We start from the raw sequence: 19,960 nt of genomic DNA, 5'->3' as shown, positions 1-19,960 counted from the left end.
GGCTGCCTGATGCCATAAACCCTAGCCCTAACCCTGCAGCCAGCCAACACACTTTACTGTCAGCCTCAGAGGCTGTGGACTGGATGAGGCAGAATGATATACAACAGGAAGTGATGTTACTGTTCCCATGTCACTGTTCTGTGATTCCAATTTAGTGTGGATCCCAGGAAGAGTAGCTACTACTAAAGTTAATGCTAACTTATTACTAAAATAATGCTAAGCTTAAGCTAAGCTAACATCTAACAGCGATTTTAATACACAGTGTGACTGATGCTTACCAGTGCTTTAGCGTTGGGATTGGCCTTCTTGTCCACAATGACCTTGGCGACCTTGTAGTGTCCGCAGTGGGCGGCGACATGCAGGGCCGTCAGATAGTCGTTGGTGACATCATCAACAGGAACCTCGTGGTGTAGCAGGAGCTGAACACAGTTCAGATGGTCCCCCTGGGTGGCCATGTGGAGGGGAGACAGACCGTTCTGGAGGGGTACAGACAGACAGTTTAGAGGGGGGACAGGGACAGAGAGAGAAAGTCATTGTCATAGTTACTGTACCTTAGTTTTGGACAGGATGGGAGCTCCTCTGTCTAGCAGCATCTCCAGCACCTGTTCATGTCCGCTCCTGGCGCCACAGTGGAGAGGGGTCAGACCGTCCTGGGGTCAGAGGTTAAGGGGAAGTAGAGCATTACACAGGTTACTTACTGGATCTCTGACTATTGGTTCTTTCCTGCTGGGCTTTCTAGATGTTTTGTGTATGTTGTGTGTGAGCTAGATTGACTTCCTGTAGGACAATAAACATGAATCTGACCACAGACCAGTCCTCCTGTAGGACAATAAACATGAATCTGACCACAGACCAGTCCTCCCGTAGGACAATAAACATGAATCTGACCATGGACCAGTCCTCCCGTAGGAAAATAAACATGAATCTGACCACGGACCAGTCCTCCAGTAGGACAATAAACATGATTCTGACCATGGACCAGTCCTCCTGTAAGAAAATAAACATGAATCTGACCATGGTCCAGTCCTCCTGTAGGACAATAAACATGAATCTGACCATGGTCCAGTCCTCCTGTAGGACAATAAACATTAATCATTTACAGTAGTATTGCTATTTCTATTGTCAAAACAACCATGTTACATCTGGGACTGAGACAATACTAGAGAAGAGCAGCTTCCATACAGGGCTTTATGTCATAATATACACCCAAACAGAAACATGGATGTTAAGAATTCACAGGTTTCACGTTGCGTCACTACATCGTGGAAAGTTCTATGAGGTCCGACTGAGCGTTGTACTCAGTGCATCCTCAATTGGCGCTGATGAAGATTTAGTGACTTGGAAACACAAAGACACTTCTAAAGTGATGAATGTTCCATTGCCATTCTGGCTGGCAACGTCCTTATCCCTTGCTTGCTAGCTAGCCAACTACGGCTAAATTACCATCACGCCAAAAAGTACAGCCAGAATAACAGCAAAGTAGCCGCATTTTCATTTGCTTAAGTTGTTTTCTAGTGACATTTATTTGGATACATCCATAACAATGAGCTAATGAGGTACGGTTTTGCCTGGAGTAGGAAATGTGGTCACTCGTCAGGACTGCTCACTCATTGTTCAGAGGAGCTAGCCAACAACACAGCTAACACAATCACTTCAAACTGAAGCTGGAAAGACCACAAACTAGCTGCACTTCCTTTTGTTTTTTACCTTTTTTTCAATGGACATTTCTTTGTATATATCCAGAAAAGGTATACAAGCTGATTCATGATTTGGACTGTCTGAGAAACACTGCCTGCCTGTCTGTCTCGTCCCGACTCCCGACACATTACTATGGGACAGCTGGAGATCTAATATGAATATAGAAACAATGTTGAAAATGTCAGAGTGACAGACAGCAAGGTTTATACAAATCTCCGCTGTTAAAACTAAATGTTAGTCTAAAAGAAATGTGAGATAATGTCTAGATGCTTTTTATAGTGGAGATAAAGGTTATAAATTGCCTGGCTGGGCTGATGAGACAGTGGATTGTGCAGTCAGATGGAACAGAGTAAATAGGCATTTTAATGTCATAGATTTAGCCGGTGGTAACTTGTGGAATAGACGCCGGCTAGAATGCTGATTTAACCAATCAGCCTTCAGGATTAGACCCACCCGTTGTATAATGTAGTACAGTGTATATCTAACCTTAGTCCTGGCGTCTATCGTGCCTCCCCTCTCCAGCAGAACTTTCACCATGTTGCCATTCCCTCTCTTAGAAGCCACATGCAGCGGTGTGATGTCATTCTGAGGAGGGGAGACACAACATCAAGTCATAAATACAGTACAGTCATTATTTCCATCAGATTAGACATTAAGATAATACCCACACATACAGTAGTCATTATTTCCATCAGATTAGACATTAAGACAATACCCACACATACAGTATAGTCATTATTTCCATCAGATTAGACATTAAGATAATACCCACACATACAGTATAGTCATTATTTCCATCAGATTAGACATTAAGATAATACCCACACATACAGTATAGTCATTATTTCCATCAGATTAGACATTAAGATAATACCCACACATACAGTATAGTCATTATTTCCATCAGATTAGACATTAAGACAATACCCACACATACAGCACTTTGAATGACTCTAACAGCAGGTTATCAGTGGTATGTTCTGAGTGTATTGTAAACAGCTACACCCTATGAAGATACCCTTAACACAACCTAAAGTACAGTATCACTGTCAGTTGTGTCTGCAGGACAGTCAGGTCTGAGGTAGTCTGTGGTACTGGGGTTAGTGAACTGTGTCAGCAGGACAGTCAGGTCTGAGGTAGTCTGTGGTACTGGGGTTAGTGAACTGTGTCAGCAGGACAGTCAGGTCTGAGGTAATCTGTGGTACTGGGGTTAGTGAACTGTGTCAGCAGGACAGTCAGGTCTGAGGTAGTCTGTGGTACTGAGCTGAAGAACACCTCCCTCTAGTGACAGCTAATGGTATTCGTATATCAGCTCAAACCAGCTCAAATCACGTGCTATGACAGAGTAAATGCATGATGTGCATCTATAAGCATCTATAGGCTCATATTTCATAGTGCAGGGATATGACCGACTGAGAGCCTTGGCAGGGTGTGTCCATGTGTAAGGGCCTTGGCAGGGTGAGTGCAGACTGACTCCAGCAGCTGTAGAATGATATCTGCAGGGGCTATGGGGTACTACCCTGCACATTCAGGTCCCAAAGCACATTCTAGACCTGGGCTGGATGGAAATCAGCCTGATGAGTCTTACCCTGGTCATGTTTTAGAGGAGTCTTACCCTGGTCTTGTTTTAGAGGACTCTTACCCTGGTCTTGTTTTAGAGGACTCTTACCCTGGTCTTGTTTTAGAGGAGTCTTACCCTGGCCTAGTTTTAGAGGAGTCTTACCCTGGCCTTGTTTTAGAGGAGTCTTGCCCTGGTCTTGTTTTAGAGGAGTCTTACCCTGGCCTTGTTTTAGAGGACTCTTACCCTGGTCTTGTTTTAGAGGACTCTTACCCTGGCCTTGTTTTAGAGGAGTCTTACCCTGGCCTTGTTTTAGAGGAGTCTTACCCTGGTCTTGTTTTAGAGGAGTCTTACCCTGGACTTGTTTTAGAGGAGTCTTACCCTGGTCTTGTTTTAGAGGAGTCTTACCCTGACCTTGTTTTAGAGGATTCTTACCCTGGTCTTGTTTTAGAGGAGTCTTACCCTGGCCTTGTTTTAGAGGAGTCTTACCCTGGCCTTGTTTAGAGGAGGCTTACCTACCCTGGTCTTGTTTTGCAGGAGTCTTACCATGGCCTAGTTTTAGAGGAGTCTTACCCTGGATTTGTTTTAGAGGAGTCTTACCCTGGTCTTGTTTTAGAGGAGTCTTACCCTGGACTTGTTTTAGAGGAGTCTTACCCTGGTCTTGTTTTAGAGGAGTCTTACCCTGACCTTGTTTTAGAGGAGTCTTACCCTGGCCTAGTTTTAGAGGAGTCTTACCCTGGCCTTGTTTTAGAGGAGTCTTGCCCTGGTCTTGTTTTAGAGGAGTCTTACCCTGGCCTTGTTTTAGAGGACTCTTACCCTGGTCTTGTTTTAGAGGACTCTTACCCTGGCCTTGTTTTAGAGGAGTCTTACCCTGGCCTTGTTTTAGAGGAGTCTTACCCTGGTCTTGTTTTAGAGGAGTCTTACCCTGGACTTGTTTTAGAGGAGTCTTACCCTGGTCTTGTTTTAGAGGAGTCTTACCCTGACCTTGTTTTAGAGGATTCTTACCCTGGTCTTGTTTTAGAGGAGTCTTACCCTGGCCTTGTTTTAGAGGAGTCTTACCCTGGCCTTGTTTAGAGGAGGCTTACCTACCCTGGTCTTGTTTTGCAGGAGTCTTACCATGGCCTAGTTTTAGAGGAGTCTTACCCTGGATTTGTTTTAGAGGAGTCTTACCCTGGTCTTGTTTTAGAGGAGTCTTACCCTGACCTTGCTTTAGAGGAGTCTTACCCTGGTCTTGTTTTAGAGGAGTCTTACCCTGGCCTTGTTGTAGAGGAGTCTTACCCTGGCCTTGTTTTAGAGGAGTCTTACCCTGGCCTTGCTTTAGAGGAGTCTTACCCTGGCCTTGTTTTAGAGGAGTCTTACCCTGGCCTTGCTTTAGAGGAGTCTTACCCTGGCCTTGTTTAGAGGAGACTTACCTACCCTGGTCTTGTTTTGCAGGAGTCTTACCATGGCCTAGTTTTAGAGGAGTCTTATCCTGGACTTGTTTTAGAGGACTCTTACCCTGGCCTTGTTTTAGAGGAGTCTTACCCTGGCCTTGTTTTAGAGGAGTCTTACCCTGGTCTTGTTTTAGAGGAGTCTTACCCTGGACTTGTTTTAGAGGAGTCTTACCCTGGCCTTGTTTAGAGGAGGCTTACCTACCCTGGTCTTGTTTTGCAGGAGTCTTACCATGGCCTAGTTTTAGAGGAGTCTTACCCTGGATTTGTTTTAGAGGAGTCTTACCCTGGTCTTGTTTTAGAGGAGTCTTACCCTGACCTTGCTTTAGAGGAGTCTTACCCTGGTCTTGTTTTAGAGGAGTCTTACCCTGGCCTTGTTGTAGAGGAGTCTTACCCTGGCCTTGTTTTAGAGGAGTCTTACCCTGGCCTTGCTTTAGAGGAGTCTTACCCTGGCCTTGTTTAGAGGAGACTTACCTACCCTGGTCTTGTTTTGCAGGAGTCTTACCATGGCCTAGTTTTAGAGGAGTCTTACCCTGGACTTGTTTTAGAGGACTCTTACCCTGGCCTTGTTTTAGAGGAGTCTTACCCTGGCCTTGTTTTAGAGGATTCTTACCCTGGCCTTGTTTTAGAGGAGTCTTACCCTGGTCTTGTTTTAGAGGAGTCTTACCCTGGACTTGTTTTAGAGGAGTCTTACCCTGGTCTTGTTTTAGAGGAGTCTTACCCTGACCTTGTTTTAGAGGATTCTTACCCTGGTCTTGTTTTAGAGGAGTCTTACCCTGGCCTTGTTTTAGAGGAGTCTTACCCTGGCCTTGTTTAGAGGAGGCTTACCTACCCTGGTCTTGTTTTGCAGGAGTCTTACCATGGCCTAGTTTTAGAGGAGTCTTACCCTGGATTTGTTTTAGAGGAGTCTTACCCTGGTCTTGTTTTAGAGGAGTCTTACCCTGGACTTGTTTTAGAGGAGTCTTACCCTGGTCTTGTTTTAGAGGAGTCTTACCCTGACCTTGTTTTAGAGGAGTCTTACCCTGGCCTAGTTTTAGAGGAGTCTTACCCTGGCCTTGTTTTAGAGGACTCTTACCCTGGTCTTGTTTTAGAGGACTCTTACCCTGGCCTTGTTTTAGAGGAGTCTTACCCTGGCCTTGTTTTAGAGGAGTCTTACCCTGGTCTTGTTTTAGAGGAGTCTTACCCTGGACTTGTTTTAGAGGAGTCTTACCCTGGTCTTGTTTTAGAGGAGTCTTACCCTGACCTTGTTTTAGAGGATTCTTACCCTGGTCTTGTTTTAGAGGAGTCTTACCCTGGCCTTGTTTTAGAGGAGTCTTACCCTGGCCTTGTTTAGAGGAGGCTTACCTACCCTGGTCTTGTTTTGCAGGAGTCTTACCATGGCCTAGTTTTAGAGGAGTCTTACCCTGGATTTGTTTTAGAGGAGTCTTACCCTGGTCTTGTTTTAGAGGAGTCTTACCCTGACCTTGCTTTAGAGGAGTCTTACCCTGGTCTTGTTTTAGAGGAGTCTTACCCTGGCCTTGTTGTAGAGGAGTCTTACCCTGGCCTTGTTTTAGAGGAGTCTTACCCTGGCCTTGCTTTAGAGGAGTCTTACCCTGGCCTTGTTTTAGAGGAGTCTTACCCTGGCCTTGCTTTAGAGGAGTCTTACCCTGGCCTTGTTTAGAGGAGACTTACCTACCCTGGTCTTGTTTTGCAGGAGTCTTACCATGGCCTAGTTTTAGAGGAGTCTTACCCTGGACTTGTTTTAGAGGACTCTTACCCTGGCCTTGTTTTAGAGGAGTCTTACCCTGGCCTTGTTTTAGAGGAGTCTTACCCTGGTCTTGTTTTAGAGGAGTCTTACCCTGGACTTGTTTTAGAGGAGTCTTACCCTGGCCTTGTTTAGAGGAGACTTACCTACCCTGGTCTTGTTTTGCAGGAGTCTTACCATGGCCTAGTTTTAGAGGAGTCTTACCCTGGATTTGTTTTAGAGGAGTCTTACCCTGGTCTTGTTTTAGAGGAGTCTTACCCTGACCTTGCTTTAGAGGAGTCTTATCCTGGTCTTGTTTTAGAGGAGTCTTACCCTGGCCTTGTTGTAGAGGAGTCTTACCCTGGCCTTGTTTTAGAGGAGTCTTACCCTGGCCTTGCTTTAGAGGAGTCTTACCCTGGCCTTGTTTAGAGGAGACTTACCTACCCTGGTCTTGTTTTGCAGGAGTCTTACCATGGCCTAGTTTTAGAGGAGTCTTACCCTGGACTTGTTTTAGAGGACTCTTACCCTGGCCTTGTTTTAGAGGAGTCTTACCCTGGCCTTGTTTTAGAGGATTCTTACCCTGGTCTTGTTTTAGAGGAGTCTTACCCTGGCCTTGTTTTAGAGGAGTCTTACCCTGGCCTTGTTTAGAGGAGGCTTACCTACCCTGGTCTTGTTTTGCAGGAGTCTTACCATGGCCTAGTTTTAGAGGAGTCTTACCCTGGATTTGTTTTAGAGGAGTCTTACCCTGGTCTTGTCTTAGAGGAGTCTTACCCTGACCTTGCTTTAGAGGAGTCTTACCCTGGTCTTGTTTTAGAGGAGTCTTACCCTGGCCTTGTTGTAGAGGAGTCTTACGCTGGCCTTGTTTTAGAGGAGTCTTACCCTGGCCTTGCTTTAGAGGAGTCTTACCCTGGCCTTGTTTTAGAGGAGTCTTACCCTGGCCTTGCTTTAGAGGAGTCTTACCCTGGCCTTGTTTAGAGGAGACTTACCTACCCTGGTCTTGTTTTGCAGGAGTCTTACCATCGCCTAGTTTTAGAGGAGTCTTACCCTGGACTTGTTTTAGAGGACTCTTACCCTGGCCTTGTTTTAGAGGAGTCTTACCCTGGCCTTGTTTTAGAGGAGTCTTACCCTGGTCTTGTTTTAGAGGACTCTTACCCTGGTCTTGTTTTAGAGGAGTCTTACCCTGGCCTAGTTTTAGAGGAGTCTTACCCTGGCCTTGTTTTAGAGGAGTCTTGCCCTGGTCTTGTTTTAGAGGAGTCTTACCCTGGCCTTGTTTTAGAGGACTCTTACCCTGGTCTTGTTTTAGAGGACTCTTACCCTGGCCTTGTTTTAGAGGAGTCTTACCCTGGCCTTGTTTTAGAGGAGTCTTACCCTGGTCTTGTTTTAGAGGAGTCTTACCCTGGACTTGTTTTAGAGGAGTCTTACCCTGGTCTTGTTTTAGAGGAGTCTTACCCTGACCTTGTTTTAGAGGATTCTTACCCTGGTCTTGTTTTAGAGGAGTCTTACCCTGGCCTTGTTTTAGAGGAGTCTTACCCTGGCCTTGTTTAGAGGAGGCTTACCTACCCTGGTCTTGTTTTGCAGGAGTCTTACCATGGCCTAGTTTTAGAGGAGTCTTACCCTGGATTTGTTTTAGAGGAGTCTTACCCTGGTCTTGTTTTAGAGGAGTCTTACCCTGGACTTGTTTTAGAGGAGTCTTACCCTGGTCTTGTTTTAGAGGAGTCTTACCCTGACCTTGTTTTAGAGGAGTCTTACCCTGGCCTAGTTTTAGAGGAGTCTTACCCTGGCCTTGTTTTAGAGGAGTCTTGCCCTGGTCTTGTTTTAGAGGAGTCTTACCCTGGCCTTGTTTTAGAGGACTCTTACCCTGGTCTTGTTTTAGAGGACTCTTACCCTGGCCTTGTTTTAGAGGAGTCTTACCCTGGCCTTGCTTTAGAGGAGTCTTACCCTGGCCTTGTTTAGAGGAGACTTACCTACCCTGGTCTTGTTTTGCAGGAGTCTTACCCTGGTCTTGTTTTAGAGGAGTCTTACCCTGGCCTTGTTTTAGAGGAGTCTTACCCTGGTCTTGTTTTAGAGGAGTCTTACCCTGGACTTGTTTTAGAGGAGTCTTACCCTGGTCTTGTTTTAGAGGAGTCTTACCCTGACCTTGTTTTAGAGGATTCTTACCCTGGTCTTGTTTTAGAGGAGTCTTACCCTGGCCTTGTTTTAGAGGAGTCTTACCCTGGCCTTGTTTAGAGGAGGCTTACCTACCCTGGTCTTGTTTTGCAGGAGTCTTACCATGGCCTAGTTTTAGAGGAGTCTTACCCTGGATTTGTTTTAGAGGAGTCTTACCCTGGTCTTGTTTTAGAGGAGTCTTACCCTGGACTTGTTTTAGAGGAGTCTTACCCTGGTCTTGTTTTAGAGGAGTCTTACCCTGACCTTGTTTTAGAGGAGTCTTACCCTGGCCTAGTTTTAGAGGAGTCTTACCCTGGCCTTGTTTTAGAGGAGTCTTGCCCTGGTCTTGTTTTAGAGGAGTCTTACCCTGGCCTTGTTTTAGAGGACTCTTACCCTGGTCTTGTTTTAGAGGACTCTTACCCTGGCCTTGTTTTAGAGGAGTCTTACCCTGGCCTTGTTTTAGAGGAGTCTTACCCTGGTCTTGTTTTAGAGGAGTCTTACCCTGGACTTGTTTTAGAGGAGTCTTACCCTGGTCTTGTTTTAGAGGAGTCTTACCCTGACCTTGTTTTAGAGGATTCTTACCCTGGTCTTGTTTTAGAGGAGTCTTACCCTGGCCTTGTTTTAGAGGAGTCTTACCCTGGCCTTGTTTAGAGGAGGCTTACCTACCCTGGTCTTGTTTTGCAGGAGTCTTACCATGGCCTAGTTTTAGAGGAGTCTTACCCTGGATTTGTTTTAGAGGAGTCTTACCCTGGTCTTGTTTTAGAGGAGTCTTACCCTGACCTTGCTTTAGAGGAGTCTTACCCTGGTCTTGTTTTAGAGGAGTCTTACCCTGGCCTTGTTGTAGAGGAGTCTTACCCTGGCCTTGTTTTAGAGGAGTCTTACCCTGGCCTTGCTTTAGAGGAGTCTTACCCTGGCCTTGTTTTAGAGGAGTCTTACCCTGGCCTTGCTTTAGAGGAGTCTTACCCTGGCCTTGTTTAGAGGAGGCTTACCTACCCTGGTCTTGTTTTGCAGGAGTCTTACCATGGCCTAGTTTTAGAGGAGTCTTACCCTGGATTTGTTTTAGAGGAGTCTTACCCTGGTCTTGTTTTAGAGGAGTCTTACCCTGACCTTGCTTTAGAGGAGTCTTACCCTGGTCTTGTTTTAGAGGAGTCTTACCCTGGCCTTGTTGTAGAGGAGTCTTACGCTGGCCTTGTTTTAGAGGAGTCTTACCCTGGCCTTGCTTTAGAGGAGTCTTACCCTGGCCTTGTTTTAGAGGAGTCTTACCCTGGCCTTGCTTTAGAGGAGTCTTACCCTGGCCTTGTTTAGAGGAGACTTACCTACCCTGGTCTTGTTTTGCAGGAGTCTTACCATCGCCTAGTTTTAGAGGAGTCTTACCCTGGACTTGTTTTAGAGGACTCTTACCCTGGCCTTGTTTTAGAGGAGTCTTACCCTGGCCTTGTTTTAGAGGAGTCTTACCCTGGTCTTGTTTTAGAGGAGTCTTACCCTGGACTTGTTTTAGAGGAGTCTTACCCTGGTCTTGTTTTAGAGGAGTCTTACCCTGACCTTGTTTTAGAGGAGTCTTACCCTGGTCTTGTTTTAGAGGAGTCTTACCCTGGCCTTGTTTTAGAGGAGTCTTACCCTGGCCTTGTTTTAGAGGAGTCTTACCCTGGCCTTGTTTAGAGGAGACTTACCTACCCTGGTCTTGTTTTGCAGGAGTCTTACCATGGCCTAGTTTTAGAGGAGTCTTACCCTGGATTTGTTTTAGAGGAGTCTTACCCTGGTCTTGTTGTAGAGGAGTCTTACCCTGGCCTTGTTTTAGAGGAGTCTTACCCTGGCCTTGCTTTAGAGGAGTCTTACCCTGGCCTTGTTTTAGAGGAGTCTTACCCTGGCCTTGCTTTAGAGGAGTCTTACCCTGGCCTAGTTTTAGAGAAGTCTTACCCTGGCCTTGAAGTCCACGGCAGCGCCGCGGTTGAGGAGGAGCGTTGCCACGTTGATGTTGCCGTAGTGAGCAGCAATGTGCAGCGGAGTAAAGCCACTCTAGAAAACAGACACATCATGACATCAGCACTCAGTCACAACACAACCAATCAGAGCAGCCTCTCACACCGTCATAGCCAGATGGGACTGCTCTTTGATCAGACACACTGCAGACCCTTCCTGCAGCCCAATGATCTACTTCCTCCCAAAGTTTGCGCTTGTTCACTTCCCTTCACTGATTTTAAAGTAAATGACTGGAATATGAAATATGGTAGAAACGACCACTAGTCTATGGTTCCTCCATAGAGTTTCAGTTCATCAGTTGTGAACTTCAAGTTGTCTGAAGCAGATGTTGTACTTGACTATACACTACAGTAGTGCTGGGTGGAACTGTGATCTACAGTAGGCCTGTTAGCTGTGTTCGCTGTTGGGGAACAGAAAAAGCAGCATAGACACATTTAGAGTAGAGGACTGTTGATGCTGCAGCCATCACTAGGGCTTTCTGCTGACCGACACCTGCCTGCCTCAGGGTGCCTGGGTTAGAGTTCTCCTGCCTGGGTTAGAGTTATGCACAAGCCTGGGGATGTTAAGGCAGAGACACCCACTGAGAGGGACTAGCTGGTGGACTGGGTCTCTGCTGCTGGAGGATAGCTTCCTTTATTCTTTATTTGGATCCACATTAGCTGGCACCTTGGCAACCGCTAGTCTTCCTGGGGTCTAATGGTGTCTTACAGTACCTCATCACAGAACTCTGCCTGTGGCCAGGAGACAAACTTACAGCATCATCACCATCCCCAACTCTAACATCATGGCTAATCAGCTCTAACATCATGCTAACCAACTCTAAAATCATGTTAACCAACTTTAACATCATGTTAACCAGCTCTAACATCATGCTAACCAACTCTAACATCATGTTAACCAACTCTAACATCATGTTAACCAACTGTAACATCATGTTAACCAACTCTAACATCATGTTAACCAACTCTAACATCATGTTAACCAACTGTAACATCATGTTAACCAACTCTAACATCATGTTAACCAACTCTAACATCATGCTAACCAACTGTAACATCATGTTAACCAACTCTAACATCATGCTAACCAACTGTAACATCATGTTAACCAACTCCAACATCATGTTAACCAGCTCTAACCAACTCTAACATCATGCTAACCAACTCTAACATTGTGTTAACCAACTCTAACATCATGCTAACCAACACTAACATCATGTTAACCAACTCTAACATCAAATCAAATCAAATCAAATTTTATTTGTCGCATACACATGGTTAGCAGATGTTAATGCGAGTGTAGCAAAATGCTTGTGCTTCTAGTTCCGACAATGCAGTAATAACCAACAAGTAATCTAACTAACAATTCCAAAACTACTGTCTTATACACAGTGTAAGGGGATAAAGAATATGTACATAAGGATATATGAATGAGTGATGGTACAGAGCAGCATAGGCAGGATACAGTAGATGGTATCGAGTACAGTATATACATGAGGTTAAAGTGGCTAGTGATACATGTATTACATAAGGATGCAGTCGATGATATAGAGTACAGTATATACGTATGCATATGAGATGTAGGGTAAGTAACATTATATAAGGTAGCATTGTTTAAAGTGGCTAGTGATATATTTACATAATTTCCCATCAATTCCCATTATTAAAGTGGCTGGAGTTGAGTCAGTGTCAGTGTCAGTGTGTTGGCAGCAGCCACTCAATGTTAGTGGTGGCTGTTTAACAGTCTGATGGCCTTGAGATAGAAGCTGTTTTTCAGTCTCTCGGTCCCAGCTTTGATGCACCTGTACTGACCTCACCTTCTGGATGATAGCGGGGTGAACAGGCAGTGGCTCGGGTGGTTGATGTCCTTAATGATCTTTATGGCCTTCCTGTAACATCGGGTGGTGTAGGTGTCCTGGAGGGCAGGTAGTTTGCCCCCGGTGATGCGTTGTGCAGACCTCACTACCCTCTGGAGAGCCTTACTGTTGTGGGCGGAGCAGTTGCCGTACCAGGCGGTGATACAGCCCGCCAGGATGCTCTCGATTGTGCATCTGTAGAAGTTTGTGAGTGCTTTTGGTGACAAACCAAATTTCTTTAGCCTACTGAGGTTGAAGAGGCGCTGCTGCGCCTTCTTCACGATGCTGTCTGTGTGAGTGGACCAATTCAGTTTGTCTGTGATGTGTATGCCGAGGAACTTAAAACTTGCTACCCTCTCCACTACTGTTCCATCGATGTGGATCGGGGGGTGTTCCCTCTGCTGTTTCCTGAAGTCCACAATCATCTCCTTAGTTTTGTTGACGTTGAGTGTGAGGTTATTTTCCTGACACCACACTCCGAGGGCCCTCACCTCCTCCCTGTAGGCCGCCTCGTCGTTGTTGGTAATCAAGCCTACCACTGTTGTGTCGTCCGCAAACTTGATGATTGAGTTGGAGGCGTGCGTGGCCACGCAGTCGTGGGTGAACAGGGAGTACAGGAGAGGGCTCAGAACGCACCCTTGTGGGGCCCCAGTGTTGAGGATCAGCGGGGTGGAGATGTTGTTGCCTACCCTCACCACCTGGGGGCGGCCCGTCAGGAAGTCCAGTACCCAGTTGCACAGGACGGGGTCGAGACCCAGGGTCTCGAGCTTGATGACGAGCTTGGAGGGTACTATGGTGTTGAATGCCGAGCTGTAGTCGATGAACAGCATTCTCACATAGGTATTCCTCTTCTCCAGATGGGTTAGGGCAGTGTGCAGTGTGGTTGAGATTGCATCGTCTGTGGACCTATTTGGGCGGTAAGCAAATTGGAGTGGGTCTAGGGTGTCGGGTAGGGTGGAGATGATATGGTCCTTGACTAGTCTCTCAAAGCACTTCATGATGACGGAAGTGAGTGCTACGGGGCGGTAGTCGTTTAGCTCAGTTACCTTAGCTTTCTTGGGAACAGGAACAATGGTGGCCCTCTTGAAGCATGTGGGAACAGCAGACTGGTATAGGGATTGATTGAATATGTCCGTAAACACACCGGCCAGCTGGTCTGCGCATGCTCTGAGGGCGCGGCTGGGGATGCCGTCTGGGCCTGCAGCCTTGCGAGGGTTAACATGTTTAAATGTCTTACTCACCTCGGCTGCAGTGAAGGAGAGTCTGCATGTTTTCGTTGCCGCCCGTGTCAGTGGCACTGTATTGTCCTCAAAGCGGGCAAAAAAGTTATTTAGTCTGCCTGGGAGCAGGACGTCCTGGTCCGTGACTGGGCTGGATTTCTTCTTGTAGTCCGTGATTGACTGTAGACCCTGCCACATGCCTCTTGTGTCTGAGCCGTTGAATTGAGATTCTACTTTGTCTCTGTACTGACGCTTAGCTTGTTTGATAGCCTTGCGGAGGGAAAAGCTGCACTGTTTGTATTCGGTCATGTTACCAGTCACCTTGCCCTGATTAAAAGCAGTGGTTCGCGCTTTCAGTTTCACGTGAATGCTGCCATCAATCCACGGTTTCTGGTTAGGGAATGTTTTAATCGTTGCTATGGGAACGACATCTTCAAAGCACGTTCTAATGAACTCGCACACCGAATCAGCGTATTCGTCAATATTGTTATCTGACGCAATACGAAACATGTCCCAGTCCACGTGATGGAAGCAGTCTTGGAGTGTGGAGTCAGCTTGGTCGGACCAGCGTTGGACAGACCTCAGCGTGGGAGCCTCTTGTTTTAGTTTCTGTCTGTAGGCAGGGATCAACAAAATGGAGTCGTGGTCAGCTTTTCCGAAAGGAGGGCGGGGCAGGGCCTTATATGCGTCGCGGAAGTTAGAGTAACAATGATCCAAGGTTTTTCCACCCCTGGTTGCGCAATCGATATGCTGATAAAATTTAGGGAGTCTTGTTTTCAGATTAGCCTTGTTAAAATCCCCAGCAACAATGAATGCAGCCTCCGGATAAATGGATTCCAGTTTGCAAAGAGTCAAATAAAGTTCGTTCAGAACCATCGATGTGTCTGCTTGGGGGGGGATATATACGGCTGTGATTATAATCGAAGAGAATTCTCTTGGTAGATAATGCGGTCTACATTTGATTGTGAGGAATTCTAAATCAGGTGAACAGAAGGATTTCCTGTATGTTTCTTTCATCACACCATGTCTCGTTAGCCATAAGGCATACGCCCCCGCCCCTCTTCTTACCAGAAAGATGTTTGTTTCTGTCGGCGCGATGCGTGGAGAAACCCGCTGGCTGCACCGCCCCCGATAGCGTCTCTCCAGTGAGCCATGTTTCCGTGAAGCAAAGAACGTTACAGTCTCTGATGTCCCTCTGGAATGCTACCCTTGCTCGGATTTCATCAACCTTGTTGTCAAGAGACTGGACATTGGCGAGAAGGATGCTAGGGAGTGGTGCACGATGTGCCCGTCTCCGGAGTCTGACCAGAAGACCGCCTCGTTTCCCTCTTTTTCTGAGTCGTTTTTTTGGGTCGCTGCATGGGATCCATTCCGTTGTCCTGGGTGAAAGGCAGAACACAGGATCCGCGTCGCGAAAAACATATTCTTGGTCGTACTGATGGTGAGTTGACGCTGATCTTATATTCAGTAGTTCTTCTCGACTGTATGTAATGAAACCTAAGATGACCTGGGGTACTAATGTAAGAAATAACACGTAAAAAAACAAAACACTGCATAGTTTCCTAGGAACGCGAAGCGAGGCGGCCATCTCTGTCGGCGCCGGAAGCTCAGTTTTTTTGCTAACATCATGGCTAACCAACTCTAACATCATGCTAACCAACTCTAACATCATGTTAACCAAATCTAACATCATGCTAACCAAATCTAACATCATGCTAACCAACTCTAACATCATGTTAACCAGCTCTAACATCATGTTAACCAACTCTAACATCATGTTAACCAGCTCTAACTAACTCTAACATTACGCTAACCAACTCTAACATCATGCTAACCAACTCTAACCAGCGCTAACATCATGCTAACCAGCTCTAACATTATGCTAACCAACTCTAACATCATACTAACAAACTCTAACCAACACTAACATCATACTAACCAGCTCTAACATCATGCTAACCAGCTCTAACATAATGCTAACCAGCTCTAACATCCTGCTAACCAACTCTAACATCATGTTAACCAACTCTATTCAACTCTAACATCATGCTAACCAACTCTAACTGACTAACATCATGCTAACCAACTCTAACCGACTCTAACATTATGTTAGCCAACTCTAACATCATGCTAACCAATTCTAACATCATGTTAACCAACTGTACGTAGAGTGCCTAGACAGGCTTGTGTCGAGGCACAGATCTGGGTAAGGGTACCAAAAAATGTCAGCAGGATTGAAGGTCCCCAAGAACACACTGGCCTCCATTATCCTTGGAGGATTAAGTTAGAAATAGGTGTGAATTAAACAGGTAAGAAGGCTTTAAATACTTCTCTGTTTGTGATTTCAAAATTCTGATAAATATTTTTTTTTATATAAAAACATTTAGGAACAGTCAGGGAAGGAGCAGGATGGCCAACGGACAGGGCTGCCGTGCTCTAGCTCTTAGGAAACTTTGCAGAATTTAGTTTTTTGATGTGTTATTTCTTACATTATTAGCCCAGGAAATGTTTGGTGTTATTACATACTGCCGGGAATAACTTTTGGATATCAGAGCGGCGGTAAAGCACTAGCATTACCAGCATTACAACCAAGAATACGACTTTCCGGGATCGGATCCTTTGATCATACCCTCCAGGGCAATTGAACTGATTACAGAGGCTGTTCCAAAACACCGCCGGCGGAAAAGAGGTACTCGGAGTGCGACTCAGGTAGCCGACTCAGGTAGCCGTGCACACTGCTTCAGAGTATGTTACTCACTAGTGTTCAGTCTCTGAATAGTAAAGTTGATGAGCTCAGGGAGAGGATTTCCTTCCAGAGAGACATCAGGGATTGTAACGTACTCTTTCACGGAAACAGGATATAATGTCTGAGTCCGTTCAGCCAGTTGGGTTCTCAGTTCATCGCACAGACAGGACTAAATATCTCTCCGGGAAGAAGGGCGGGGGTGTATGTTTCATGATTAAATAACCATAGTGTAATTGTGATAACATACAGGAACTCAAGTCCTTTTGTTCACCCAACCTAGAATATCTCACAATCAAATGCCGACCGTATTACCTCCCAAGAGAATTCTCTTTGGTTATAGTCACAGCTGTGTATATTCCCCTCAAGCCGATACCACGACGGCCCTCAAAGAACTTCACTGGACTTTATGAATACTGGAAACCACATATCCTGAGGCTGCATTTATTGTGGCTGGGGATTTTAACAAAGAAAATTTGAGGAAAACGTTACCAAAATTCTATCAACACATTGACTGTAGTCCCTCTGCTAAAACACTCGACCACTGCTACTCCAACTTCCGGGATGCCTACAAGGCGCTCCCGGCCTTCCCTTCAGCAAATCTGATTACGACTCCATTTTGTTGCTCCCTTCCTATAGGCAGAAACACAAACAGGAAGTACCCATACTAAGGACTTTTCAACGCTGGTCTGACCAATTGTAATCCACGCTTCAAGATTGTTTTGATCACGCGTACTGGGATATGTTCAGGTAGTTTCCAAGAACAACATAGAATAATAAACTGATACGGTGACTGAGTTTATCAGGAAGTGTATAGGAGATGTTCTACCCACTGTGACTATTAAAACCTAGCTTAACCAGAAACCGTGGATATATGGCAGCATTTGCGCAAAACTGAAAGCGCGAACCATCGCATTTAACCATGACAAGGTGCCTGGGAATATAGAAACAGTGTAGTTATTTCCACCGTAAGGCAATCAAACAGGCAAAACGTCAGTATAGAGACAAAGTGGAGTCTCATTTCAACGGCTCAGACACGAGACGTATGTGGCAGGGTCTACAGACAATCACGGGAAAACCAGACACATCGCGGACACTGATGTCTTGCTTCCGGGACAAGCTAAACACCTTCTTCGCCCGCTTTGAGGATAACACAGTGCCACTGACACGGCCCACTACAAAGAACTGTGGGCTCTCATTCTCCGTGGCCTACATGAGTAAGACGTTTAAGCGTGTTAACACTCGCATGGCTGCCGGCCCAGACGGCATCCATAGCCGCGTCCTCAAAGCATGTGCAGACCAGCTGGCTGGAGTGTTTACGGGCATATTCAATCTCTCCGTATCCCAGTCTGTTGTCCCCACATGCTTCAAGATGTCCACCACCTTCTGTCATCATGAAGTGATTTGAGAGATAAGTCAAGGATCATATCACCTTTACCTTACCTGACACCCTAGACCCACTTCAATTTGCTTACCGCCCCAATAGATCCAAAGACGATCCAATCGCCACCACACTGCACACTGCCCTATCCCATCTGGACAAGAGGAATATCTATGTAAGAATGCTGTTCATTGACTACAGCTCAGCATTCAACACCATAGTACCCTCCAAGTTCATCATTAAGCTCAAGGCCCTGGGTCTGAACCCTGCCCTGTGCAACTGGGTCCTGGACTTACTGACAGGCTGCCCCCAGCTGGTGAATGTAGGAAACAACACCTCCTCATCGCTGATCCTCAACACAGGGGCCCCACAAAAGTATGCATGCTCAATCCCCACCTGTACTCCCTGTTCACCCATGACTGCGTGGCCACGCACGCCTCCAACTCAATCATCAAGTTTGCAGACGACACAACAGAAGTAGGCCTGATTACCAACAATGACAAGACAGCCTACAGAGAGGAGGTGAGTTCACTCGGAGTGTGGTGTCAGGAAAACAACCTCCCACCAAACATCCACAAAACAAAGCGGCTGATCATGGACTTCAGGAAACAGCAGAGGGAGCAGCCCCCTATCCACATCGATGGATTGCAGTGGACAAGGTGGAAAGTTTTAAGTTCCTCGGCGTACACATCACTGACAAACTGAAATGGTCTACCCACACAGACAGTATGGTGAAGAAGGCGCAACAGCGCCTCTTCAACTTCTGGAGGCTGAAGAAATGTGGCTTGGCACCTAAAATCCTCACAAAATTTTACAGATGCACAATTGAGAGCATCCTGTCAGGCTGTATCACCGCCTGGTATGGCAACTGCACTGCCTGCAACCACAGGGCTCTCCAGAGGGTGGTGCGGCCTTCCCAGCGCATCACCGGGGGCAAGATACCTGCCCTCCAGGACACCTACAGCACCTGATGTCACAGGAAGGCCAAAAAGATCATCAAGGACAACAACCACCTGAGCCACTGCCTGTTCACCCTGCTATCATCCAGAAGGCGAGGTCAGTACAGGTGCATCAAAGCTGAGACCGAAAAAACTAACAAAACAGCTTCTATCTCAAGGCCATCACATTAGAGGCTGCTGCCTATATACATAGACTAGAAATCACGGAACACTAGTCACTTTAATAATGTTTACATATGTTGCATTACTCATCTCATATGTATATACTGTATTCTATCCTATTCTACTGTATCTTAGTCTATGCAGCTCTGACATTGCTCGTCCAAATATGTAAATATTCTTAATTCCATTCCTTTACTATAGATTGTGTGTATTGTTAGATATTACTTGTTAGATATTACTGCACTGTTGGAGCTAGAAACACAAGCATTACGCTACACCCGCCAGAACATCTGCTAAACACGTGTATGTGACATGTAACATTTTATTTGATGTTGCTATTTTTGGAGCGGGGGATATCTTTTATTGACAAAATTAAATGTCAGTGGCCATTGGCGCTTCAAGTGTTAACCAACTCTAACATCATGCTAACCAAGTTCTTAAGGGTTTTATGAGACTGGATAAAGGAAGCCAGCCCCTCAGCTGTAGAGACCCTCAGTCCATGTTGTCAGTACATTGAGGTCAGAGGTCATGCTACTTTCTAGTCCCTTCTGGAAAGCATCAAGACAGACAGTAAATAAAATAACAGAAGAAGCAATGCAGGAACAGGGAGGAGAGATGAGGCAGCAGCAGTTAGCAGCAGGGTGTGAGGTGGTGGGCTGTGAGTGTTGAGTGTGTAGAGGAGATCCAAATATACCTCTGTGGTCCTATTCACCATCATCTAGGGAGAGCAACACCAGCGAGAGGTGAAGAGAGGAGAGAATGGGAGGTTAGTGCATCACAACGACACTATGGCGGCACCATGCTGTACGATGGTGGGAAGAGTCATGATAACAACATAACAGTCAGGATAACAGTCAGGTACACAACATTAACACCACAGACATGAACACAGTAACACAGGGTACTACTTTTGTCAGCATACTGATATTATAGAACATCTACAGAGTCAAATTATACTATAACAGTAACATCAGAACTCTGCACCTTCAAGTTCACAATAACTACATCTACAACAACCACAGTGAGGTGGTATCCTATGAAGAAAGCTATATCTACTCAGGGTTTTCTAAAGCTAACCAGCTTCAGTTAGCTTCACATTCTAGGTC

The 19,960-nt window shown here is 45.9% G+C and overlaps 1 protein-coding gene across 1 annotated transcript in view; it reads right to left on the bottom strand.

Annotated features, from left to right (window-relative positions):
* The window catches only part of LOC139413898 (ankyrin-3-like), a 198,555-nt gene that overhangs the window by 139,340 nt on the left and 39,255 nt on the right, over positions 1-19,960 (bottom strand). Inside the window, exons 8-12 of the mRNA XM_071161745.1 lie at positions 19,549-19,572; positions 10,472-10,570; positions 2,185-2,283; positions 552-650; positions 279-476 (exon numbers count right to left, since the gene is read on the bottom strand). Coding sequence (XP_071017846.1) covers positions 279-476; positions 552-650; positions 2,185-2,283; positions 10,472-10,570; positions 19,549-19,572 — 519 coding nt within the window. The remainder of the gene's footprint in view (positions 1-278; positions 477-551; positions 651-2,184; positions 2,284-10,471; positions 10,571-19,548; positions 19,573-19,960) is intronic.

Source organism: Oncorhynchus clarkii, chromosome 1 (genome assembly GCF_045791955.1).
Source record: "Oncorhynchus clarkii lewisi isolate Uvic-CL-2024 chromosome 1, UVic_Ocla_1.0, whole genome shotgun sequence".
Taxonomy (NCBI): Eukaryota; Metazoa; Chordata; class Actinopteri; order Salmoniformes; family Salmonidae; genus Oncorhynchus; species Oncorhynchus clarkii.
Note: the sequence above shows the minus strand (reverse complement) of the source record. Positions and strands in the feature narration are given on the sequence as shown.